The sequence below is a fragment of the Accipiter gentilis genome, chromosome 5, assembly GCF_929443795.1.
Source record: "Accipiter gentilis chromosome 5, bAccGen1.1, whole genome shotgun sequence".
NCBI lineage: Eukaryota > Metazoa > Chordata > Aves > Accipitriformes > Accipitridae > Astur > Astur gentilis.
In genome coordinates, this window is record NC_064884.1 from 25,913,051 (window position 1) to 25,940,904 (window position 27,854).

The following is a 27,854-nucleotide window of genomic DNA, read 5'->3' on the forward strand; positions in this document are numbered from 1 at the left end:
GTTCTTCACCAAATGTGTTTAGGTAATCATTTTATTTTTCTTCAAGCAAAGGGAGGGTGTTTGAGTGTGGCTCCCGTCCAGCCTTTTAAATAATATTTTGTAGACTAGGAGATCTGCAGAAACCAGCCTTCTTGTGCAATGTAGCTTTTTGGATGCAGAAACTTGTCTGCTTTACAGCAGCTGCACAGGGTGCAGTGTTAACATCTGCAAGACAGGACAAACACTGAGGCAGCAAGTTAGTGTGAAAAGTGGACAAGCTGAGAAGAAACTTTGTTTTCTATCTCCTTCCTTTTCCTCTTGCTTTGTGCTGCTTTTGGAACAAGAATGGGTCAACTTTGTGGACGGTGCATACAGCTGCTGCGGGACTTCGTGGCCTTTGTTCAGAGGATGTCCTCCAACTTGGTGCAAGGCATCAAGCAATGCTTAACTCTGATAAGCAAATGCTCCTGCTTAAAACAAAACAGCTCAAAAGCCAGACAGCTGTACAAGCCCATCCTGCAGCCTCATGAGAGAGTGACAGCACAGGAGTTTCTGCAGCATATTGAAACAGGTAAGAGGGCTTGTTTCTTTCTAAAGGTTGTGAAAGAACAAGGAGATTCATTTTGTGGGTTGAAAACAGATTGCTGGCTGAACTGCTCTGGCATGGCATGAAGCAGCTTGGTGATGATGTAGGAAATGCCAGAGCTACAGAGCATTTTCTTTGTGTATGGGACACCAAGGGCTCAAGTGGCGTAACAGTTGTATCTAGGTAGAAATGGTCAGCCACTTTCTTGCTCTGCCACCACTGTTAATACATAACCCTTGTAAATATGATTCATAGAAGTGAGTCCTTCTAGAAATTGAAGTTAATTTTTTAAAGTCAGTCACTGAAGTCACAAAGCCAGTAACAGGCAGTACTAACACTGGATGCTACGTGGGTGCTGAGCTGTGAGCAGGCAAATCACAGTGTGGTCCTGGCTGAGTTGTGCACACGCATGTTGGCTGGCTGCAGAACACCTGGACTTGCACCGGGGGTGTGTGTGCTATAGAAGGGGAAGGTCAAAGTCACCCTGGGACAAACACCATTGGGCTCCCAGGATTCCAAGCAACTGGTCTGCCTAAGTGCTTTTGTGCAAACATTTTAGACACAAGGCTTGAACACAATCATGGGATTCTGCTTCAAAGTAGATCCATAACTCTTCGTGTATCTCCTCTGCTTTACAGGCTACCTGCCTAATTGCTCTGTCTATCTACTTGTGATGTCTTCTCTATCCTGTCCTAGGATACAACAATATCAGTAGGAAAACTTTTTTATTTTACTCCTGCAGTCACAGAATATCATCTTGGATGAGTGTATTTTGTCAGTTGTCCAACCTAAAAACATTCCTTGTCTCAAGCTTAGGCAGGGGCCATCCCTTGTTTGGTTTTGCTTTGTTCCAAAGCTAATTGGGTATATTGCTTGAACTTTAACGACCTTGGGCTAAAGCTACTACACAAAATTGCATAGCCTTCTACTTTAATTTGTGTGAAGGGTGTGGAACACAAACTACTATTTCTTTACTTGCCTTTTGGGGCACGTAAGACCGTCTTGTGAGGGGGACCAGGAGAGACATTTTTCCTTGATGTGACACAGTTAACGCTGTTTGAAATGATCTGTCATGGAACAACCTTTGGAATAATTGCTGTGATGCTGGTTGTTTGGAACGTGTGTGTATTAGCCTCAGCTGGTATTAGCTGGTGTCATTATCCTATGAATGTGGGGGGTCTTGGGCTGCTGATACAGTTCACTAACTGTTGCACAGTGGGAATCTTCCAGGGCTGAACGTTTTCTTCCAAAGGGTAGCGTGCTCCTGACTGTATAAGAGACTGTCTTGGCAGTATCCCAGCTCAGTTGATGGATCAGGTGCAATGAAGGGGTGGTCTGGAAAAAATGGTGAGGCTGGAGTGGTCCTTTGCAGCACCCACTGGTGCTTCCTGAAAAGTCTAAGTGTATGTTTTCTTAAGAAGTCCTTTCCACTCTGAGATGGGTCTTCAAAAGGCTGGTCTGTCTGGGATCCTCAGGAACTGGGGTACAGCAGCAGAGAACTTAGAGCTTCTGTGACAGCAGTACACATATGGCAATATGTGCTCTCAGGGAGGTCCCGATGTCCATGATAGGACATAAGCAGCACCCAGGAAGAAGAACCAGGGTTAATTCTCTGAGTGGCCAAATCCTGCTGCCAGGACAGATGGAGGCAGGGAAGCCTCACAAAGAGAACCAAGACACATCCCTCTTGCTTTAGCCTGTGTATTTTATTCCAAGGTGGAGCAAGCCCATCCTCAGTTCTGGACAAATTATAATAAGCAGGGAGCCAACACTCGGACAATTTGGGTGCAAGGAGAGACTTCATGGTTGATTATCATACTCAGCTATTAGCTAGGGCAGCAAATGCTTGATATTATAACCAGGTGAAGATTTTTAGCCCCTTCTGCTTTATCACTGCCCCAAACAAAAACGCACAGATATGTGGGAGATTCAGACAGTCAGTGTGTAAGGAACAAAATCAAACCACATGAAGAGATTTTGGTTGTTTCTTTAAAACCTTGCACACAGTGGCTAGTCCTTCCCTTTGTGTGCATGGTTAATGATTAAACAAAATTGATCTTCATATGAAGCTGTTCTGTGAAGCCCACTTACCTAATCTTGAAGGTAGGAGGCTGCTGCTCTTGACATGTCAGCAGCTTCTAATAGCTTGAGATATTAGCTGAGTTTTGCACTGAGGCATGAAAGCTTATACCCCTCACATCCCTCACGTCTCTTTATCCCATGGGAGGTAAAGTAGCTAGATCTTGTTCATAGAGATATTTCAGTCTTTAATGCACTGCTTTAATCCATTGTCCGAAAATATATCTCATAATTGTGTGCTCCACCAGTCAATTTATACTATATTACCTTTTCAACGGTTTATACTATTGAGCAGTGGTTCAATCGCCCCCTTATTTTTTTTACTCTCTGCTGCTCTATTCCACACATATTATAAGTACATTATACAGTGACTTACAGAAGTCATGCATGACTGCTATTGCTTGTTGGCTATTGCTGAACATCTGGTTTATTCATAGGGGAAGTATCATACTTGAGAACAGGTAGACTCATGCTAGAAATTTGAGCCTGAGGCAAGCCCAGTTGCAATCCATGTTGCTGTTCCCTGAAATCCTGTATTGTAATACCCAGGACAGGAAAAACAGCGACCCTAAAATGTAGTAAAATAAAAATATATACTCTTTCTATAGCTCCTAACAAGAATACCATGTTCAGTAGATATATTTTAACAAAGATCTTATATGATTCAGGAACAAAAGGATTTTTATGGAGAACAAGAACACCTGCATTTATATTGGATAGCATAAAAGTGTCTAAAGGTTATAATTTATCTTGCTTCCAATCACTAGCTTTGTGAGCTTCACAAGAGGCATTGCCAAGGACAGGTTATTCCAGATTCGTTTATTGCTTCTGCTCATGGAAATATGAATAAGGATAGATGGGCTCTATGGAGTTGTTGCAGTACAAAAATCCTTATGTGTTTGGTTGGCTGTAAATTTTAATTTCTTTTTGTAAACTAATGCTTTTCAGGTAGAATTGAGTCTGTGCTGTCATTGTACATCTTCAGGTTTTGAAATGTCACCACTTGGAAAGGACCCTCTGGAAGCCTTGAGGACCTTAGCCTTTTCAGAAAACCCAGGTTTGCAGCAGTCTGCTGCCCTCTATTACTTGCATATGAGTCAGCACAGTAAGTTATCTCAATGCATTAGAAAATTTTCACATAATTATAAATAAAAAGGTTTTTTCCAACTATGAAACTCCCTTTCATTCATTAATCAAAGGTGGGGTTTTTTTTTCTTTCTTTCATGCCGTGTTGTTTGCTAAGAAAAATGGAAATGCTGTCATTGCTGTGTGGGCAGAGTTATTCTAGGTTTTGCTATGAGGAGATATCTCTCATGAGACTGTCATTTATGTAATTGTAATACTTCTGGAAAAACTCAGCAGAACTCAAAGTAGTTAGAGTCAATGTATACTGAATCTCCTGAGAGCAACACAGTCAAAACTATGGTGGAAGGAAATGGACATAGTGATTGTTTCAGGTTATATATTTTGTAATTTTTGGAAGAGGAAAAAGCCCTAGAGGCCAGATTGTAGTGGAAACTTATGCAGGAAGCATTCTTCTTTGCCCCAGCTATTCTGTGAGAGCACAAGGCTCCTGGGGTAATTTGTAGATGGTTAGAAGTCAGCCTAGATATGCCAAATAAGATTCCAGCAACAGTGTGGGTCCTGCAAAAAGGTAGAAATACCAGCAAGAAGCAGGCTGTGATTTATTTATTTGTTTGTTTTAAATTTACTTCAGGGAGAATATTCTGCCACTTGGCTTGATAGCTTTATCCCATGTATTTTTTCTCACTAAAAAGGGCAGACGGCCACAACTTGAGGACCTGCTATGAGGTGGAATGACTTGTTTGGTAGCAAGGCATATTGCTTACCTTCCCGTGATGTTTTTGAAGTACTTGATTATTCAAAACCTTTTCAGGCAACTTGCCCTGTTTTGCTAGTACCAATGGAATTTAAATGAAGGGGAATACCGCTCAGCCTATGTATGATGGCACTTGAGGTCCAAGACCAACAAGAGAAAAATGTGAGCAACTTCCATGAATAATGAGACTCCTGAATGATTCGTCTCATTCCTGCAGTAAATGTGCCCCTACCTGTGGAGCATCTGGAACCCTTCTATGCCTTACTGCGATCTACTGACCTGGAGGTGCAACAGATGTCTTCCTTGTCCCTTGTCAACTTCTTGCTGGAAGGAAATAGTGAGTAATGAACAACACATCTCTCTTCGGTTGAAAAAGTATCTCTTCAGCCAGACAGTACAGAAGGAGGGCACATCTACATAGCCAGGGCTACACAAATCCAAACTCCATTTTTTGTGTTCCAGATAGGACAGGCTCTGTCTCTGTCAGCAAGCCACATAGATTCTGATGTCATCAGGGTATATCAGATCCCTCCAGCTACATTATATCATGTGGTAAGAGATCTGTGGGAACAGCTGTACCATTCTCATTCTTGGATTGAGAGCCTGCCACTTACCATTTCAAGCAACAGATACAGCTCTCAGAAACAAACTCTGCCTGTGAGACACTGCTCATTTGCCTGTTATTTATTAACTGGACCTTGGTCTTAAATTGCTTGCAGATTGAAAAAGAAAAAAGATGTTTAAAAGAATTCACTTTCTTCTATAGCTAATAGGGCAAATTTAATTGAGATAGGGAGCTGCAAGTGACAGTTTATGTCGATAGACATGAACACCCCAAACCTCCGCAATGGAGTACTTGTTGCATCTGCTGCTGCACTCCCTGGCACCTGGGCCACAACAGGTATTCTGTCACACTATCCCGTAAGAGCAGAAGATGGGATCAGTCTTCAGTGAAGCTATCCATTTTATTTTCTTTTTTGTAAGGATCTTGCTGCAAATACCATCTTGTAACTATTTATAAGTAAAAAATAATCTTTAAAAGGTAGACTTCAGAAGAAAAAGGTGGGGGGCTGAGTAAATTGTGAACCCATTGGAAAGTTGCAGTTGCAGTTTCCAAAATGAACCTCATGTTTAAAAACAGAATTGCTAGCAGAAATATTTGGGAGCTTCTGAACTAGAACCTCTGAACATCTCTTATACTCTATCATGAATCTGAAGAGGAATCAAGCAAACCAAGCACTCACTCATCAAGTCCGTGCCTTTCAGGCTGTTTCCATCTTAGGTCTGTTTTGCACAATCATAATACAGACCCCAAAGCAGTCAAAGGACAATATATTCTTTTCACAAAGGCATTAACTTTTTATTTTTCTGTTTGTCCTTTTTTTTTTTTTTTTTTTTTTTTGTATTTATGAATAGTTGACAAGGAATTAGTTGTCCAAATGGGTTTACTTGAGCCAATCCTGGATCTGCTTGAGTCAGAGGATCCCACTGTCCAATGTAATTCTTGTGCCTGTACCATGATTTTGGCTGTTTCAGGTGAGTGTGCTGTTCTTTCCCATTATCCTCTGCAGTGAATTCATTCAACTCTTACCTTATATTTCAAGGTGAAACAACGTATTTGCACTGAGTTTAAGAGACATACGATGCAGCAACAAGTTTTGGTATTCCCACATCATAAATTCATCCTCTTGAGATTCCAGTTAAGATCTTTTTCTCAGTGTTTCTGACCTTCATTCTCTTGTGATTACAAACCTTTTTCTGATTTCCAACCTAAATATATTCATGACCAGCTTATCTTAGTTAGTGTCTACATTGGCTTTTGCTTTAGTAGTTCTGCCTCTCTGATGTCTATGCTGATGAGGCTCCTTCATGTTACTAGACTGAAAAAGCCAAGCTCATTTAAGACTCCTCTTGTAAGCGAGGCTCTCTATTAATCTTCATAGCCCTTCTGGGTGTAAATTATATGTTCCAGCCATGGAACATAGCAATTGCATCTGCTGTTTTGTGATACCACAGACCTCAGACGTTGTTACAGTCCCAAGATGTACATAAACGCTGCAGGAATTCCATTTTGAATTAATCTCTTCTGAAAGAGAGGTCACCAGAAATGTGCAGTATTTCAGCTGGAGTCTCACCTGTGTCTTTTATTGTGGCATCCAGGGAAATACGTTTTGCGGTACATCTCATGATAACACTTGGGTTTTTTGTGATTGCATCATGGTGATGTTGTCATCCTGCAGCTTTAATCACTTAGTCTTTCTCCTCTGCTGCTATTTCCAGCAGACACCAATTAATTAAGGGTCTGCAACAAATATTTCCCAAGTGCATGGGCCTGCATTTTGTAGTATAAGGTTTCATTCTGTTTCTGTTGCTTCAGTCTTCTAAACTGTCCGTTATTTGTAAAATACTCCAGTCCTCCACCACACTGACAGTGTTGCACTTGCATCTTTGTATTAACTTTCTGGTTCAAAACCAACTACAGAGCAGTCCTTGTGGAATTCCACTTATAGCCTCCTTCCAGGTGGTCATTCCCATTCAGCAAAACTTGCTGCTAGCTTACTTTAAGTCAGTTCCTTATCCATCTGTACTACTTGCATTTGTCACCAACTTCTGTTGCTTAACGATGCATATTTCATATAATGATATAGATATTTTCCTGGCATCTAGACATAACCTTTCTTTTGGTAACTGTGGTTGAGCTTATCAGGTTAGTCAGGCTTATTCTGCCTTTTGCAAACTGTGTTATTCTACTGTATAAATTGTGTAAAGGCCTGTATAAAAGCCAGGAGTAACATTTATTTCCTCTCCCATAGTGTTTATTCCATCAGCTTCCCTCTCCAGCGTGGGAAGTTGCAATCAGATCTCCCAGAAGGCTGACAGAAGCATGGTGAAAGTGTTACTTTCTCATTTAAGTATTTATCTTGCAAAGGGAGAGTGGATAAGCAGGATCCAACTACATGAAAGTGCATTTTTTCCCCCTTTTTTTTTTTTTTTTTTTTTTAATTTGCAGGTTTTTAAACACTTTTCCCCTTGAAACTTATTTTTAAGTGTTGCATATTATTATGGTCAGGTTAAGAACTCTGTATACTGCATTACTTTGTGTGGAATGCGAACTGCCCCATTCAGATGTCTAAATCGGGCAAGGCATTGCTAGAATTTTAGGTACCTGGCACTAGAAGGACTTACTTTATGTATGCTCAGTGAAGTTATGCCCCTGAAGATCTACAGAGAGATATCCCTTCACCTGTTTTAAGCAGCCCACAGAGAAAGCGACTTGTCTGGGGACCTAAGGATGTTCCTTGGTCCTGAAGGCACTCTGGCCCTTCTAGTTGGCTCTGTCTTTAACCCACAGTATAGGGAACCCTCAGCCACTCCAGATCCAATCCACCTTCATTCTCTGTTGAGGGGGGTCACCTAATACCCTTGCACACTCCCTTAAGTGACAGTCTACTTCTGAGCACAAGTAGTTCAAATTAAGCACTCAAGGAGCTTTCAAACTACATAGGAAGGCATCTGCTGAACACGGAGGTGGGCAGTGCTGCAAGTGCATAGGCTGGGCTGCTGCCTGGGATTTGATCAGTGTTGAGGATCTCTGTCCCAGTTTAGCTAGGATTTGGATGGTCTGGATCCATTTATTTCTTTTTCAGACTATATTTAGCTATCACAGCAATGAAACTAAAGCAAGAGGCAGTTCTCTTGAGTTTATTTTAATTTTAACTCACAGACTCTGATGATATCTTAAAGGATCTGCTTGAGAAAAGAATTCTGTTCAGTCATGTCCTTCAAGTAAGCCATTCATGTTTCAGAGTGGTTTAAAAAAAGGTAAATATGGAAGCACAACCAAATTAGGAAAATCCTTAGATAGCTTTAAGGTGACTAAAATTCTAAATCCAAGAATGGTAATGTGTCTTAATTCTGCTGCAGTGAGCATGAAAGACTGTGTAGAGAGTGAAGCTGTTTAGCAATGTGACTGCAAGTTATATGTAAACTGGGTTGCCTTACCTGCTGCAATAGGTAGCCAAAAATAAAAACAGCAAACAAACCCATTCAGATGAAAATGATTTGAAGGTCAGTTTGTTCCAACAGCAGCATTTGTCCATGTGGCAAAAGGACACATGCTCATTTGCAATAATGTGCAGCTTTTCAATCTGTGAGTGAAAGTAATCAGTTTGGGGATAAGAACTCTTCTCAGAGTACATAAGAACAGAACTAAACATTCGCAGCAAGCGTTTAGGGAGGCCTGAACATCTGCATTAAGCTAAACAAGGAGGATGCACTGAGTATAGAGCACATTCAGAGTTGTACTGACAGGAGACTTTTCAAACACACAATAGCAGAGAATGGAGGGAAAGAATTTATAAATGCAGGTTTCAAGGTGAGTTATTCAAACCCAGCTTGAGTAGGTGTTATTGATTTCCCCACCTTAGAGTAGCATCTAACCACCAGCATATGTGGTTCCCTTCTAAAAGCACTCTTAAGGTTGCATCCATGGAGGGACTGCATTACTTAGATAAACAGGTGGTCCAGGAGAGAAACATAGTCTAGCCTGCCACATCTCTTATGGAGATGATAGTACAGTTACACATCTTGGGGAGATAGATATCTCCATTCATTCTGTCATAAGTTGACAAAACAGATAGTGTTCAGCCACACTATCTACCAAAACTAGAATGAGAATGGAAAAGAGAATAAGGGAAGGTGACATATGTAAAAATAAATCCAGCAAACTCACAATAACGGGCACTAACAGTGACTGCAGAGAACTTGTCAGCTAGTGAATGACCCAAGGGAAAAGAAAGAAAAAAATATTTATTTTTTTTATTTTGGTCACAGAGGTTTCCATCATGTGGGTACCTGTTGTGGTCTCTCCACTCGCCCATGATGAATGCGGGCGCTCCAGTCCTTCCTAGGCCGGAGTGGGGTGCCGGCATCTCCACGTGCCACCTCCCTCCAAAGCAGGCTGTAAAACCTCATCCTGCCACTGTAGGCTTCCAGTGTTGACCACCACCTCTGAGCCCTCAGGCAGAAAAATTGTTTGAGCTGTCATGGATGTGAAGCCTTTCCAAATCAAGCCAGTTATGTTTCTTTAAGGAAGAAGAACCTTTGAAGCACCCAATGGGTCATTTTCTGTCACAGCCAGTGCTTCATTCCAAAGATCTTCAGACAGGAAACACACGCCTGAGAAGCTCTCTCTCTCTCTCCAGGATATAGGATTCCCCTTCCCTGCCCTAGAAGGGAAAGTGGAAGAAAGAATTTGCCCAAGTTGTTTTGTCCAATTGTTTGTAATCCCTTTGCCCAAATGTGAGGTTCTCTTCCACGTTCAGAAACATTCATGGAGTGTATTGTGTGGAAGAATAAAGGAAGCAGCAATATCTGAATTCTCAATCTTTTTACCTCTCTTTTTTACTCAACTAATCAGGGTTTACATCACACCAGACTGGTTTCCGTCAGTTGGAGCCGCACAAAAGAATTTCTGCTTCCGCTGAGGGAAAGAAAAGAACAATATGCAGGCAAATTAGATTGGAGAAAGACTTGTCTACAAAATTGTCCAGAATATTTAACCAGAAAAATAGCTTCCCAGATGGAAAAGCTATTTTTAAATACATGACTCCTCCCTGAACAATTATTTTGCTCAAAAATTAAAGTATTTTTTTCCAGAATAAAAGGTATTTCTTTGAGTATAAAATATTCATATGAAGGCAGAAAAGGACTTGTTCTGGAATACTAAACTCATACTGACTGAACTATACTTGAATAAATATCCTGGATTATCTGTGTATGTCAGTTCCCCAGCATAGGTAAGCTCCAGCTATAGAAATAATGGCTTTGTTCTCTTAACTCTCTAAGTTAGTTGGCACCTGAATAGTTGATCTCCTCCAAATACCTTCATATTTCTTGCTTTCTTCTGCTTCATATTTTTCTCTGCAAACTTCTAGAGACTGGCCATTGTTTAAACTGTCTAGAAATGCACATAAATGAAGCAATACTCAACTCCTGTGGCCTTCAGTGGTAGTTTGGCTCATATAAACAATGGAAGATGTAGACTATGGACTTTGCTTTTTCCTTTTATAAAATAATCTGCAGAATAATATGATATTAAAAGAATTGTTCATTGGTCTAATTCCCATTTAAATTTCATCAACTTCAAAGAACACCATTGCCAACACCTTATTTTTTCAAAATTATGCCACTAGAATACTTATAAGATACAAATACAGATAACCTATATATATAAATAAGACAGTAAAAGGGAGAGGGCCATAGCTGTCTCAGTGTGGCAGCAAGTTATTTGTTGCAAATGTTTTGATGGCCTCATGGTAGAGGGGTAGGGAAGAGTGTAATGGAAGGATTCTCTTCTGTACAGCGCACCTGAGATTACCTTCAGTAAATCCAAACCAAAAAGAGTAGAACTAAAAACAGATTATTTTTTTTCTAAATTGTATTATATTTCATAGCACAGTATAACTTTAGCATATGTAGTATACTTACATACACAGTCTATAAATATGTTGTATAGTATTTTATAGTATAATTTAAGTATTATAGGTTTTTTTCCATAGTTTTTCATCCAAGAGTCTCAAAGGACTCTCCAGATCTTTCTTGAATTCTCCTTGTACTCCAGGATGTTGAATACAACTGTACAACTTAATACACTGCCATGCAGGAAGCATAACCACTTCAGAGAAGCATCTTTTCAAATTCCAGTGGTTAAGTCAAATCCTGTCTTTAGAAACCTCAGTGTTGTTTGTAGCTGTCAAAGGAGTGACACAGGCACATTCAAAGAGAGAAATCGGGCCTGAATATACCCTGCTAAATTAATTCAGTCTTACCTGCAATTAATTATGTAGTTTTTGGTTGGCACACTGTGAATAGTTTGATCAGGCATACCAGGGGTACAAGGCAAGTATGACACCTTGCTAACCTGTTTAAGGGGTCTTACAGTCTTTTTATTTTAATCATCCCAGTCACAAAATAAAAGCATTGAACCAGCTGTGATCTGTGGCTAATCCAGAAGTCATGAGTTAGTTCTTTCCCATTGAGCTCTTGGAATTGTTAAGTTTCCTTTGAGCATGCAGAGAAATTTTGATATATACCAAAGAATCAGAGAAGCAAACGCCAAAGAAGTCTAGTCCTGCTAGTTGTCCTGCTTGTGGCTCACAGTAAGATGGCAATGTCTTCTTTCTTTCTTTTTCTGATTCTTTTCTCCAGAGTCCAACCGAGAGGCAATTGGTGCTGCTCGAGGAGTTACACCCCTACTCTCTCTTGCCAATTCCTACGATCCTAGAGTCCAACAAAATGCAGTTGGTGCTATTCTCAACCTCACACAATCAGGTACTTTCTGACTAATGGTTTATCTAAAACTGCTGAAATAAAATTTCTCACTGATAGAAAAATAATTCAAAAGGGTTAAGGCAAGAATAAAAGCATATCTGAGCAACAAATTATTTTCTTTGCATATGGCATTCAAGTCGATAACATAGACTGATGATTTAAGTTTGGCCTTTCTTTAAGACAGACCCTTTTTTGCCTAGTGCTGAAATAGAAAGTCTCGATTTTCAACCCCAAGTGGCTAATGTACAAGCACTTAAATCACCAGTCAAAGAAATAGAAAAAAAAAATAATCATTTGCTGAAGAAATCACTTGGTCTAAAAAGTTAGCAGCACATTTGGTGGTACTTTGAAGCAATCTCAGAAGCTTATCCAACAAGGTCAAGCTCTAGGAACATTTGACTTGTATCCCTAACTTGATACTGAAAGACAAAATATAACTATTATGGGCCAGACATTAAAGGCTCCTGCAATATCTGCCAACAGCTTTAGCAAAAGCAGTATTTGGTCCTCTGTAATAATATCTGCACTCCCATACATTAACTCTGAAACAAACTAGCATTAAATCTCATCTAACTGGATGATACCTTTATCCCACACAGCTAAATTACACAGTCATGAGTAACGTCTCTTATCTCTACATGGTGGAAGGGAATGGTTGGCAAGAACTTCTACAGTTGGCTATTACACTTCTGTTATTATTCAAAATTTTTAAGATAATTTGTTTTTTAAACACAGAAATCATGGTGAATATTACACCTGAGGTTTTTCAGCTTCTCCAGCAATTCAGATTCTCAGAACAGTCTTTAGCATAAAACCAGCAATGACTTAGTCAATCAAACAGCTAGTCATTTTCCTAAAATGTCTGCATACTGCTATATTGCACAAGCTCTAAATTATATTCTCTCCAGTCACACTGATTGGCATATATTTGGACAACATCACCACTCTCTAGAATCCAATGATTGTGCATATCCCTTTTGAATGGTGCCTCCAGATGAGAGGGAGGGAAGGGGAAAGACACACCAACCACCAACAGCAATTTTTTTTTTTTTTTCAAATGGCAGAGAAAATCCAACATGTCCTATGCAAGGAAGGAGCCCTACCAGTTCTTACCTTGCTGCTGGAATCTCCTGACTCAGAAGTGCAGGTATGGCTCAAACAGGTCAGATTTTTCAAACAGTCACAGTTAGGAGAGCATGAACCACAGTGTGTGGAAATGAAAAGGTGGAGAGGAGGGAAAGTCTCTCTAGAGAAGTGGGGAAACATGTAAGAACATCTTGGTGAAACCCAGCTCAGTCAAGTAATGTACATTCAAAACACTCAATTTGTCTAGCTCCACGGGAGGAAGTTTATGACACAGAAGTGCATCTGCCAGCACACACTAACACATGCACACAGTTGTTATGCGGTTACCTTCTGTGACTTTCAGAGCATCAGACAAGTTGCAGATAGGCCTCTTCCTCTGTTGGGTTTTTTTTTGCATCCTAACTTTAATCTTCCACTCCAAGCAATCTTACTAAGTGTTCTGAGAAGGCATAACTTGCAAATATTTTTTTCTTCTTATTGTAAATGTCTGGGAAATCTTCCTATTTTATGCCTACCACAGACACTTCTTTGTGATTCTGCACACTTAACAGAGAGCTGGTCTTGGTTCAAAAGTATGCCAATGAAAAACTGTGAATCAGCATTGTAAACCTTAAAATCCACTAGTTCATTCATTCAGTCCTCTGAGTAGTACAAGATTGTTTCCTCCATCAGTTTTGTTATCTCTGTTCAGATTTCTTTTAAATGTCTGAAGGGATGGAGCCTCCAGAATTGCTTTCTGAAAACTGTTTCAGCATTTTCATCTTTCTCTGGGATTCATCTCAAACTTCCCTTCTCTGCAGTTCAACCTGTTTCTTCTAATTATACCTCCCTAGTAATACATACTCTTACATGTATGATCCTCTGTAGCATTTATGTTTAAATCCTTTGAAAATGATCTCTTGGCATGCTAGGGCAATGACTACATCCAGTTTGAGAAACTCAATGTAAACATATAATATAGTAGATGCAGATGACCTAACGTCGGTGCCAGCAGCAGTATCGTTGCAGCAGCACAGCACATTCCCAAATACCCAGGGTCCTAATGGGTTTGTACAACATGCAATGCCACAGCATGATTGCCATTGTAGCTATAGCAGATTGCATCACTTTTCCTGGAGGAAGCCCACTCAGGCTGTTGTCACGTCAACCCAATAAAACACCCTTAAGATGAAAAAGGACTTTATTTTCATCAGCTCTAAATCTGAGCATATCTCTGATTTATTTTTATTCTCTTCAACATGTCACCACTGTGACCTCCTCTGTCTACTTTTTTCTTGGTTCTCTGCAGTATTACAGCTGTGCTACCTTAAGCAACGTGGCAGCCAACGTTCAGCACCACGAAGCCATGCTAAGACCTGGCAACAGATTCCTGCTGCGGACACTCATATCTCTCCTATCCTCTTCTGTGGACAAGGTGAAGTTGTAACTTTCTCTTTGTGTAAAAACTTAGCATCAGAGTAGAGCTATAAACTTGGGCTTCCAGTTTCAGTCTTGCACAATTACGCTTATCTACTGTACAGGGGCCTATGCAGTGTCTTTCCCATGAGAAAAGACGCATATATTAGAAGATACATAGGTTCTACAAGGTTAATGTATGGAGAGAGAGAAGGGAAATCATTAAAGTTGTTCCACAGCCCTGGATGCTTCCTTTAGACTAGGATGGCCTGTATTCTTTAAACTTAAAACTACATGTGTGAAGTGCTCTATCCAGGCTCTCAACTACCTTTGATCATTGTGTCTGCAACAGAAGGTAGCTGGAGCATCTATTATGCTACTTTTTTTTTTTTCTTTTTGGCATCCGTATCTTTGACTGTATGGCTTCAGAGAACAACATCTTGAAAATTTTGCTTTGTTGGGAGCCACACCAAAGAAACTTCAATAATCCACAGTTCAGGATTTAAAGGGTGAACCTTAAATTCTGTGTAGGAGGGATGCAAAAAACAGGCAAAGAAAATGAGACAAAGTTGACTCCTTTTTCCTATAACTTATCTGACGTTCTAAAATAAACCAACATCTGAACTCATTGGCTCTTCCTCATCAACAACAGGATGACTGATATTAGAGGAGGATGAAAAAAATTCATCAAAAGTTTGGGGGAAAAAAAAAATTCCCAAAATTTATTCTCTGAAGATAATGTAATAGTTTGTTAGTGTTGTCACATTTATTTTGCATACAATAGGCAAGAACATGCATTACTGAAACCGCTCTTTTTTTCCCCTCTCTCTTTCTATTCTCTCCCCACCCCCCCACCCCCCACCCCCCCTTTGGCACAAGCAGGTTTCAAGCCAGGCATGTGTTTGCCTAAGAAATTTGGCTACCAGTGGTAAGCAATATCTTGGAGATAAAGAAACCACACTATTTCTTTTTCTTTCTCTCTCCGCCTTTCAGACTGAGCAGAGTGGGCTGGGAATCTTTCATATTAAAAGCACAGAGATACCCTCTTTTCTACATTTTAATTGAATGTTAAGGGAAGAGGGAGGTGCAGTGCATACACTAACTAAATCTGTCTCGGAGCTCCCAGGTAGCAAGGGAAAGTATCTGGACAAAGTGAGAGAGACAGCAGGGATCTTCTTATGCACAGAGCCTTTGCAACTTACTAAGCTTTTCTCCCTTCTCTGTTTTCTAAGCATTAAACCCGATTAGGACAGAATGTCTCCTGAAATTGCTGCTTGAGTGGGGACCTGCCTTCTCCCAAGGCATGAATCTGTCTATCATTAAATATCATTTTCTCCCAAGCATTTGTCACCCTCTTAAAAAAATCCTATGCTATTAAATGCCCAAGATCCGTTTCTATGGCATACTTGGGAGATGAAAGCAGAGGACTGGCACGCTCAGTGCTAGAGCCCTAGGGTCCAGGGTAGAGTTGTTCATCTAGAAAATGTAAAGGTGCTTAATTTTCAAGCACTCACAATTATAGTGGAGCTGGGAGTGAAGGAACTGCTGCGCTGCTCCTTGGGGTGGTTGAAAACCCCTGGTCTGCTTGGCCTTTTAGGACTGCCGCTCCATCTGCTGGCTGCTTTGGCATTGCCTTTTAGCGCCCAGAAGTACTCGCTGAGGTTGCAGGGACAAGTGAGATGTAAGGATTCAGCCAGGATGGCTGATCTCTCCCCTGGCTAACCATAACTCTGCGAGGTAGCTGGTGCTTGGAGAGGTCTTTCTGTCTGCGCAGCAGAATCTGCCACCTTCTTACCAGGCCTTATTGCCAATGAAGGACTCTGGAAATTCCCCTCATTTCTTCTTGCTGAGGTTCAGGTACAAACTGAAGGGTGCCCAAACCTACGTTCTGCTCTCAAGCCTGTATTAATCCTTTGGCAAAAGGAGCCGGAACAAATGAGGGTTTATTTTTATAACTAAACGTCCAGCATTGTCCCATTCCACAGAGATGGGGAGGCCGCCTCTAATTTCATCACTGAGGCACAGTCAAATGTTTGAGTTGGGGCCCAAATACATCCTCATGGTGCTCTGAAGCTCCTTGACCTCAGTCATTTTCCCAAACCAGCGGACATCCAGGCTGAGATGGTTGCTGAGGACGTCCTGCCCAAGCTGTGCTCTCTCCTGGCATCTGGCAGCGAGGACGTGCGTCACGCCTCCATTGCTCTGCTCTGGATACTGTCCCAGCACCCGCACAACCAGGTAGGGGAGGTCATTTTCCAAGACCAGAGGGGAAGGATTAGTTCTGGCCACCACCCGGGGTAATGCCCTGTTATGGCAAAATTACATACAAAATGCATTTTGAGAATGACCAATAGGCTCCGTGTGACTTCCCAACCTTTCTTTCTCCCACCCAGAATAACAAGGTTTTGTCTGCACTGTCACTAACTACCCGAGGGGCCTCTCTGTTGTGGTGAGGTGGGATCCAAAGGATCCCGTAGTTAATCAGATTGCCTGCGAGGTGACCAAGGGGAGGGTAGAGGGGGTGATGGATGTCGGATTCTCAGATGTGTGGACACTGCCCTGCACACCCTGCAACTCCCTATGGTCCCCTCAGTCCCTAGACTGTAGATGTCCAGATGGGTGTACAAGGGGCAGGGGACATGCATAGCACCATGAGACACTACAACCATGGGTGCAGCTGATGAAGCTATTCCTTGGGTACAGAGCTTACACACACACTGAAAACCAGAGAAACTAATTTAGAGCATGCATTTAAAGTGCATCAGGGCAAAATAAAGTGCAAAAATACATTACTTCCCTATATGGACAGTTATTCAAAAGTACATTTGCATAAATTTAACATCTTTTGAATTAGGATCAAGACAGCAAGGGGCACTAATACAGTTTGAAATCCTATCTATCTTTAGCTAATTCACTAGGACTTTTCCTGTGTATCCTCAAGTCCTTAGTTACAGAGCGGTTCTTTTGCCCACGTTCAGGGTAAACACCACCATTAACAGTGCAACACTATGCAAATACATGAAGAAGTCTGACTAGAAATAAACTACAGCAAATAAACAAAACAGACACTCCTGCTGCACTGTCATCCTCCACATAAAACAGCAAAACCAGCAAGTAGCAACTGACAAATTATTATTATTATTATGATTAAATGTGCTTTTCCATTACAGTAATTAAAGACATCCTTAGGAACATGGATATGGAAGGTTTTTGATAGGTGTCTTAAGCTAACAATAACCTTTTAAGAGAGTCAGAGTTTGGGTAGATATCAAAAAAATGTGAGAACCTTTTCTGCCACATTACTTTAAGCAGTAGTGACAGACAGTTTGAGTAAGCACAGCTGGGCTTAGATGCTTCTTGTGGCTGAAATACACTCAGTCTGATTTGAAATTTCCTCTGGGTATTGGAAGCCTGGTGCCTTATACCTCAGTTGCACATACACAGCACAGTACGAACCAAATTGCACCTCCTCTTAACTGTGGGACATGATGGAAATAATGGGTAAACTCAATGCCTGGGAAGCAGCAGCTAGAGCACAGAGCTTTTCACAGGCACTGTGGCTTCAGAGGTTTTGTGCTGGCTGCATTAGCACCAAACGTCCTCATTGCTTGTCAAACTGCCTCATGCAATCAAAACACAATTTGCTCTCAACAAGCTTACAACTGAAATGCATTAAGTTAGTCGGAGGCTATTTGCACAGTAAAAATGTTATTCAGTATGAGACATTATGGTGGAACATTGTCCTCACTCGCATTTGCTTTTCTTGCCCCCAAACACCATTTGCACTTTTTGTTCTCCCAGCAAAGAGTACCCACAACTCTTTTCCTCCCTGATCCTGAAACGTGTCTTTACCAGTGCTTCAAACCCCCAGCTACGAAGGGCACGGCGGAGTGTCAGTGGGAACAAAGGCACAGGGAGCTCAGCCTTGTTACACCAGGAGTGAAACAGCCTGTCTTTCACGGGGGAGAAGGGTCAGCAGCAGGAGGCTGGAAAACGAAGCATCGCCCTTGAGGGTTTATTCTCCAGTGAGAAGTATCTACATCTCAGAATTTGTTTTAGTGAGCAAACACGGCTGTCCCTGACTACTCACAGTTGCTGCTTTGTGTTAGTGAGCCCTGGGCACTCTGAGAAGAGACTGACCTCTCCTTACTCATATCCTGCCTCCCCACCTCCATGCCTTTTCTGGCCTGTTTTTCACATCTTTTCAAGGTTTCTTTAACTCAGGCTGAATTCTCCATGAGTGAAAGAGGGAATTCTCCATGGGAACAGCTGTTGCAAAACAAACCACGAAACAAAGCTAACCTTTACAACCAAGTCAAGTGATGCTTGAATTATTACAAACACTACCCAGGATACAATAGGGCAGAATTCATCTGCCCTTTCGTTACCATGAAGTAAACCCCCAGGAATGCTTCACAGGAGCTCCTCTCCCTGCTTAAACCCCTTTTTTTGCGATCCCCTGGCCAGGCTGTTGACAGCGATTCCCAGCAAGCGCTGGAAAACTTCCTTCTTGCAGGGGGAATTTCATTCAGTTCTCCCAAGGACAGTCCAACCCTGAAACACTAAAGAAAGAGTAAGGCTTTGTGAAAAAACAGCCTTTTAAATCATATTCTTTTGAGCAAAGACATGGAAGTCAGGGTAGCAGGAGTCTGTCTACTCCAGATGATGCCACTGACTTTCCATTCCAGGTACAAAATAACTTTGCCTTCCCGTCTTGCTACCTAGTAAACAGGGGATAATATTTGTCTTAGCAAGAAATCCCTGGCTAAAGGGTACTAGTGCAGCACTGTGACTGTAAGCACAGTTGCTGCTGGAATGATTTTCCTTGCCCTTTTTTTTTTTTTTTTTTTAAATCTTGGGAGAAGTTAGATCAGCATCCACCTGAACCACCCAATCCATTTTCACTCAGAGTTTTCTCATGATTCTCTTGTGCTGTGCAGGATTGAGCCAAAACCCAAAATCTGGATCCCAGCCATATGCCAGTCAAAAAAGAGGTTCAGCAAAATTTAAAGTACTGGCACTTCCTAATGTAGATCCTAAACAAACAGCAGAGCTTGGCAGGGAAGTCATTGTATATTAGAAAGTTAATTTACAGTCCATAGAAAATTTCATCCTCCCAGGCTGTAGCAAATCAAATAAGGGTACTGTAGTTGATGAGATTACAGAGAAAAGAGGACACTTGGTCCAAAACCACAGAAAACAGTCATTAATGGTAATTTAATTAGATTATCTAAAATTATATTATTTCTGCCTTTGAAGAGAAGGAAAAATAAAACCAGTGAAAATTTACAGCCATATCTGCATATAGGATTTTTTTAATGCCCTGAGTTTAGGCATAGCACTGCCCTCTCCATCTATTTTCGTGTTTTATTTTAGGATTGCTGGCTGTGACAGTGCTTAAAATGAACATAAGTGAAGATGTCAGCTGACATTAAATAAGATACACTTTTACAATTTAACCTAAGTAAAAGAAAGATGTAAGTTAAACTATTTTTTAAGACATCTGCCTTTCAACACTGCTTCAGTGATCCTGCCATTTCACAGGTTTCAGAATTATGCAATTTTTCTCAACTTGATGTAGGACCAATAATTTTTTTTATATTGAACACTCTTGCTAATGTGTCTCAATTTCTAAGTAGCACAAATAATGTAGTTCATTGCAAAGAAACATAAGAACTGCATAAAGAACTCAAATTCATAAGGGAAAGAGACTGAAAGAAAAAACGCTCCCGAGAGAAAATCTCTTGCTTTTAACTGGAGACCTAACCCAAAGCCTGCTGACATCAGGTTTCTTTTATAAACAGCAGCGCCCCCTTAATCCATACTGCCGTTGAAGAAATTACCTGGGCAGTAATCCAAACTCAGAAGATCTGATTCAATTAATATTAGTGGTAATTGGAGGAAGACTACATTCAGAGAGAGAGGTACTCAGTAACGTCCCTCTAAAATATCCATCAAGCAGCAGAGAAATGTATGTATAAACTCAGAAGATGCTGTTCAGAACATGTTACTAAAGTGGTCCCTGATCATGAACTGATCTAAACATACAGTGCATTATTGTAGGCGAGGTAAATTGCTGAGGTACTGAAGGACACACTGCTGCTGCTACTTCACCATGTACTTTTGCCTTTTACACCTACCCTGACCACTTCTCCTTCCAGTCAGGATCACGTGTCCTTCCCCTGACTACCGACAACCTCTGGGAAGCATTTGATGCAAACAAAAATAACCTACCAGACCTTAAAGACTCCAGCTTTCCACAGCAAGTCTTCTGTAGATCAGTGCCAGTCAGTAAATCATATTTTGAGAGAAAAAAACCACTGGACCCAGTCACTACACCATTGGTTTAAATGAGCTAAGTAATGCTCTTCTTTCAGAGCTAAGATCTATCTATCTATAGTTTGCTGCAAAGTTGCATTGTGTTGTCCATACTGGATGTAATTGAGATACTGGTTGCTATCCTCAGGACACTCTGGCATGTGTCAACCTGCTACAGAGCCTGGGAATGCTACTGTCAGTGCATAAAACAGACCCTGTGATTGTTGGCCATACTGCTTGTATCATCAAAAACCTGAGCCTTTCCAAAAACAGACAGGTAGGTACCCAATATTTTTCACCGAACTATACCCTGGGAGGTTGCAGTTTTATTTATATCAAATCAGCACTACCCACAGAAAGATTTTTTTTTTTTTTAAATGAAACACATGCCAAGGATACTCTGCACAAAATGTGTATGAATAAAAGGACCTGATGTGCCATAATGAAAGGGGGTTTTATTCATATTTTTCCAATACAGTACAAAAATGCTAACGAAAATAAGAAATGTCTAATTTTTCCTACGTGTGATATGGTTACCTAATTTGAATGACTGCATCATAGGTATAAAGTACTTCTAGCAAAGACATTTCATACTAATTAAAGGAACCATCCAGGAAAATCTGAAGTTTGTTAAAAACCGAATCCTTATTTCCTAACTCTCACTCTTTGGCTGCCCTTAGTTATCCACTTACGATGTTCAACACTGCTCTATTTTCACTCCCAGTTTGTTAAATGTAACCCCAGATACTGATGTACATTTTGCCTGTTTGGCAAGGTACTAGTTGTGCCAAGATGCTATAAAGATCTCTGTTGCTGACTTTGTTCTAATGAGATCCATATCCACAGATGCACTTCCTCTCTCCTTGCCTTTTAAGAGTACCTTGTTCGAACAGTGCCACTAGTAACAATCAATATTGGGGGAAAACCCCCACCTAAATCCTTGCTGCTGCTTTGCCCCACTTTCTAGCACACACTTTTTGAGACTCAGTTCCTTTTTTTTCCTGAGTTCATGATCCAATTACCACTAGTTCTAGAGATTTAAACTAGCCAAAAGGAAAACCTTTCCATTTTTTTCCCCTCTTATAGTTAAGAATTTCTGATAGTTGTGAAATCAATTTTTGCAGGGAAATAGATTCCCTCAAAGTCAAAGCCCACAGTAAGAGTAAAAATGGACCATCCTTTCAAAGTTTGCTTTAAAAAGATTACCAAGTTTTTTGCTTAAATTCTGTGACTTTATTCTGTTATCAGCAGGGAGCTGGTTCACCTTCCTAAAGCTTTATATCGTATAGAGTATTTAGCTCTCACTGCACAAGTGCATCCATAGACATTAGTGGGAGTGCCAGGTTTCCAGGGTCAGTTCTAAGGAACTGTCCCTAAAACACATAAAAGTCCTTGGCACAAGAGGAAAAAAAGTGTTGGTTTTGTGCCAGCAGGACATGAAGAGAGTGTGAGAGCTTGAAAGGCAGCAGTCTTGAATCCAGCTTCAACCTCTAAGCAGCAAGTTAAAAACCTGCAACATAAAAGGAGCACACAAAAAAAGATAACTCCCTTTTGTTGATAGACACCTGAGCTCCCTTATGGAGGTGTGAGCAGCTTCCATTAGTAGGACCTCCCAGAGAGCTGATGACTGTGATTCAACTTCACTAGTAACCAGTCACCTTCAGGTGACTCATTCAGGACTCGTGCCTTGGTCTCATGTGCTATTAATCCAGGTCAGCACAGGCTGAGTCTCCTATCTGTTTTCAACTCGTTCTGTAAAATATATATCCCAGCACAGATTCAACCTAAAAGATAAGGGATGCACAGAAAAGCTTAATTCATAACATTTCTCTCCAGAAACAGAACTCACCTTTGCTAGTGAGAGGTCATCTCATATTTCTGCAGATTAGAGCATTTCAACACCAGAAAGTTTTCAAAGCCCTGGAGGCAAAGAAAAGAAACTGAAAACCTTGCACATTTCCCAGTGCTTTGTCCTGTAGCGCTCAGCTTAATCACCTCTGCAGCAAGACTTGAGCAAATGACAGCTTAATACTAACATACAGCCTGGTACAGCAGCAATAGGTCAGGAAATTCTTTGAGCTCAGAGTTATTGCTGAGAGTTATTCAGTACTTCTCAAGTCATACAACAGTAAAACATAATGAAAACGCTAAACATGAATCTCTCTCTTGTTGCAGAGAATCATTGAGAGTCCATGTGTCGAAGGTCTCCTCCAGACCATGCTTTCTACCGACACTCAAGAAGACTCTCTTCATTACGTGACATCTTGCCTTGCTGAACTAGCAAAGCAAGGTAGGGAAGCAACCCCACCATAAATGGCTTAATCTGAGAACTGCACCTATCCTTTATTAATCCTAATAGGAGATGAAGCGCAGGTGGACATACAGCCCAGGTCTTTCCCTTTAAATTCACTGGGAGTTTTGCTGTAAGCTTCAAGAAGAGCAAGATCCAACGCGCTGGCAGGACACGTGGGCTCTATTGTTTGCACTGGTTTCTGTTGAACTGCTTAGAATTTTTATTCGAAATTCTTTGTCCTGAATTTTACTGCCGTACAGGGTCTGTCTACTTTTCTTTGTAACGTTGCCCAGTTTCTCTGGCTGAATTAATTTCACAAAAGCAGAAACTAATATAAGAAGAGAAAAAGACTAAAATACAAAGTGGCCCTTTCTCTTTAAAAGTTTGCACATCGATTTTGTAAGAGATCCCAAATTAGCACCAGTGGAAGGTACAGCACTCCTCATGGCAGAAAGGACCAGCGTAAATTTTCCCAGCCTGCCCCAGCATTGGATATTGTCTGTCAAACATTTCATCTTATGTATCTGGTGTAACTGCCATGCAACTGGTGACATGTCACATTTAATTTTGCAAGAGGTGCCCAGCAGCTGCTGGACAGACTGAGCTCACTAGGCAATAGCAGATCTCGTACATAAAGCGATTCATTCTTTCAGAACACAAACCCAACAAAATAAAAATCCACCAGCCTTTTCGTGAATCAAATCCATAGCCCTACCTTACTGAGAGTATAACCTCAGGACATGGTCCTTTTTTACAACCTAAACATACTTATTGCACAAGTTCAGCACTTACTTTGCTTCTCCAGCTGCATGAAGGATTTCCTATTTAGGCAGTATTGTTTCTGGAAGACCTCTCACCTTCATTTCTTTGACACCAGAGTTTCTGTTTACAGACTACTCTCTTGTCTTTCTGTCTTCCAGAAGGAGCCACGTTATGCATGGTCCAATGGATGGATGAACCCTTGACAAAGTGCTTGGTGAGACTGGCTGGCCAAGTGGAACATACTGAGCCATCCTTTCAAGCTGCCTCCATCATCCAGCACATGATAGGTCATGGTAACTGTCACGCAGCATTAACTATGCTTTCAAAGAGATTTATGGCTGTCTGGAATGAAACGAACCTTTTCCCAAAGGAGTGAACTGTCAGGCACTGAACAACCTTTAACATTCCTATAGCATCCTCCATCTGGTCTCTACAAATTTATTAGCATAAAAGCACCTACAGTCACCCTTGAAATACACATAAAACAGTGCTTGAGTGCATGAGAAAGCCCAGGGATGAAAATGGACCATAAAGATCCGATTCAAGTGTTCGTTGCCTGCTTCAAGCACTACCATTCTGCAGGGCTAGTCTGCAGCCAATGCTGTGGTCCTTAAAAAACAACTTAAGCAGGGAGGTGGGAGACCATAAAGTACTCCTTACCAAGGGGAAAATGAGAACATGTTTCAGATGAGTCACTGTTGCATCTTTCTGTTTGAGCCTCCTTCTCAGCGTATACAATGTGATGGCATTCCCCACAGATAGGAGCAGAGGTTGGTAGAGACAATTTCAATGGGGTGGTTGTGTTCCAAAATTTTAGATCACCTCTGCTCCCTGACAAGCAAGAGGAAAGCATCTTGATGAACCAAACGCTGCTGTTGTAATTCTAGACTAGATTAGCAGGAGCGATGAAGCAAAGTGGCTTTTAAAAATGTAGCCTATATTTTTTTAAATTTCAGTGAGAAAGAATTAGAAGAGCATTATTTTTACCTGCAGAAAACAAACAGCTTTATGCTTAATATACTTGTCCCATGCAGCTGAGAACCTTTAAGACTCACAAGGAAAAAGGTGTTCAGATAATTCTTGCCACATTCTCTAGAAAAGCATGGTTAGATTTTAATCCTTAGATGTGAGAGAAACTGAAGTCGACATGAGTCTCCAATAAGGGAAAACGCAAACCTGTTTCCATTCTACCATCAAGGATTTGCAACAGAGCAGATTCTTAAGTAGTGAATAGAGTCCAACAGTATAATCGCTTCATGGATTGGTTAGCATGACCAGCTGATCAGTCCATAAATCAGCATGCACCTTGCACAAGGACCAGCTTCCTAGCACAGCAGCCCACTCAGCATTTTATTTACCTCAAGATTCAGCGATACCGTCAGAGGCTGTAGTACATGCAAGTCCTTTGCTGTTCTTCGCAGTAGCATTGCTTGTAGGTGAAGTTGGACGAGTCATTAATGACCTTAAATGTTGTTACAAAAATCAGTTTTCAAAGTGTTTTAAAGGCTCCTGTTGATCTCCAGTGGTTCTCCCATTTATGCAGAAAAAATGATGCTTTTGTTGAAGAGTCACACCAGAGAAACTCAGGCCTACCTCGAGAATTTTCTTACTCACCAAGAGATTCGCTTTCAGCAGCTGGGCATCTCTACATTCTGCAGACTGCGAGAAGGTATGTCCTTCCCGCTGCGCTGAGCCCCCACGGTGCTGCCAGACGCTGCCGGCTCCTGTCAGCTGCGAGCGGGCACTGCTCCGTCACAGAAGTGACAATGCCAGGCAACTTCCTCCGGGATCTAGCTCTGCTCACTTAAAAGGAATGGAATAATCTCAAGGGTAGCTGTTACCTTACGTGTTTTTACATAATGAAGAATATTTTAGGATAAAGGCAGGGGGTTTCTTTGCTTGTTTGCTTGCTTTAAAACTAAAGGCTTTCTGACCAGTGGGGAAACGACTTCAGGTACAAATGGTTTTATCTAATATAAGAACGTTTGGCAATAGATGCAGCCTAAAGGCTTTTCAAATATGATTTTAGTTTATTTTGATAGAGCAAGCAAATAAGCAAATCGCGTGATGAGCTAGTGTTAAAGCTGGGAAGTCTCACGTCTTTTTAATATTATGATTCCGTTGATTTTTTTCTATTTTTGATTAGGGTTTTTTTGGTTTAGGTAGAAGTTGAGTACAGATGAGAGTTATAATATGGTAATAAATGTATATAGTGTGTATCTTCACATATATAGAGCCAGAGCCAAGACCCTGCTACCTCCTGATATGCACCTATTGCAGAAGGCTGAATAAGGCAACTGAGCTGTAGACACCTGGATCAGGAGAATTTAGCAGCAGACAATATTGTATGGTCGTAGGGATGAAAACTGAATTAGTATCTGCTTTGCATGGTAGTAGAATGTTATTCTAACTTCTCTATACTTTACACTGTAGTAAGACCCATCAACGGTATCTAACCTGAAATAGAAGCTTTCTAAGCATCTACATTAAAATACAGGGGAAAAACAGCAGGTTGCCTAACACTTGTGTTTCCTCTTCAGATCCAGAATTTTCACTAGCATTCAGAAGAAGCCAAATGGCCAAACTCCTTGAGCAAGTCCGTCAACAAACAGAAGAAACTCAAGAGCTCCTTAGGGCAGCTATTTGCCACGAAGACAGTTCATATTTAAGCTGCATGGCTTATGAAATCTTACCAGATCCAAGAGCCTGAACTTTCAGAAAAGCCAATTCTCTTCATTGGTTCCTGTAGTTAAAGTTTTTCTGCTAGTTACAGTTTCATCATACAAAAGAGATGTTCTGATAACAAGAATAGGAGCAGGTCAAAAACCAATCCTTTGAACACTTTGGCTGGCTGCTTAAGTGTGCTTGAGGACTACAGCTACCTTCCTCCCAACTGTTTGGAAAACATCTGTTATGCTTGGGTAATCTTTCATGGTTTGTTTTTAGTTTCCTCACCTCCCCTTCCAAAAAACTCAGGCTGTATTCATGAGGTTTTATTCACTTAACAGGCTGATTCTACTGAAGAGGCATCTCTCAAGCACACAGGTTCCCCTGCATTCATCTTCATTTTATTTCTGTTCCATGTCCCTTATTTCAGAGCACAGTCCAGGAACATGACTTTAGAAAATAACTGAATTAACACATACTATAAAGGTAGCAAACTACTATCAAGTTACTACAGGAAGTAACTGCTAAGGGACAACTCAGAGAAAATGCAAGAAATTTCTAAGAAACAAGAGTAGGGCAAGCCTTAAGGCTGATCCTTGCATACACTGTAGGCACTACTCACCAGCAGAAAAGGAAAGACACACTGAGGCAGGTAAACGTTGGATAGAGCGTGTACACAATATAGCAGCTACCATGAAAGATTTGGGTGAGATGTGTTTGAATATAGAAATCTGTGTTCTGCAAATGGTAAATTATTTCCAAAGGTACTTGCAATAGGGGGAAAGTGAATAAAGCTGGCAAAATTAGGAACTGATTTTAAATTTTGATATTGATATTTCATTTTAAAAGGACTTAAAGAACAAAAAAAGTAGTAGTATGTTTAAATTCAACTAATTTTCTTGCATGTATACAGGATACTGAACAACCTCCCCTCCCCTCTCCTCCAGAGGCAGAGTCTGTCTCACAGACCTTTTAGCAAATCAAAACAGTATTTTTCAGGAAAAAATTGTAGCACAGAGCCTTGAAAGTATGGGGCCCTAGTTTTTTAATGTAGGTTTTAATTTGTAAGAGAATAGTAATCTAATAATAATAATAATCATCATCATCATCTATTAGTAATCCAATTCCACCTTTGATCAATGCACTTGTTTTTAAATACAAGAATCTGGCTGAAGCTTCATGTTGAACTGGCTGGAATACTGAAATTTTGCAACCACTCTTCTGGGAAACATCTGCTCCCAGGTAGCAGAGTTTCTCACAAAAACATGTCCGAAGAGTTTCCTGTGTTTTGAGGTACTTCTGACCATGGTATAACTCGTACATGCATGTAGAGCTTTAGAGAATTTAAAAAAAAAATAAAAATTATTCTGTTATAACTGAGTTCAACATTGCATTTTACTGTGGCCCAAATCTCTAAGGTTAGTTTTGGTGCTTGGGAGCGGCATTTCTGCTAATGATTCCTTTTAATAACTGCAAGTTCTCTCCAATAGTACTGTTTAAAAACAGTCCAACCAAAA

At 40.8% G+C, this 27,854-nt stretch overlaps 1 protein-coding gene across 3 annotated transcripts; it reads left to right on the top strand.

Moving 5' to 3' along the window:
• Positions 1 to 27,693, top strand: LOC126038300 (uncharacterized). Of its 3 annotated transcripts, XM_049799877.1 has the most exons (14): positions 1 to 550; positions 3,630 to 3,749; positions 4,702 to 4,821; positions 5,901 to 6,020; positions 11,694 to 11,816; positions 12,881 to 12,963; positions 14,191 to 14,316; positions 15,180 to 15,225; positions 16,402 to 16,535; positions 20,764 to 20,892; positions 22,791 to 22,905; positions 23,829 to 23,963; positions 25,214 to 25,339; positions 26,211 to 27,693. In XM_049799877.1, exons 1-14 carry the CDS (start codon positions 325 to 327, stop codon positions 26,378 to 26,380), a joined length of 1,773 nt encoding a protein of 590 aa, XP_049655834.1. In that variant the 5' UTR covers positions 1 to 324; the 3' UTR covers positions 26,381 to 27,693. The 3 variants fall into 3 exon arrangements, with proteins under 3 accessions (XP_049655834.1, XP_049655835.1, XP_049655836.1); XM_049799878.1 differs by lacking the exon at positions 5,901 to 6,020; XM_049799879.1 differs by lacking the exons at positions 14,191 to 14,316; positions 15,180 to 15,225; positions 16,402 to 16,535.
• The last annotated feature ends 161 nt before the right edge of the window (positions 27,694 to 27,854 follow it).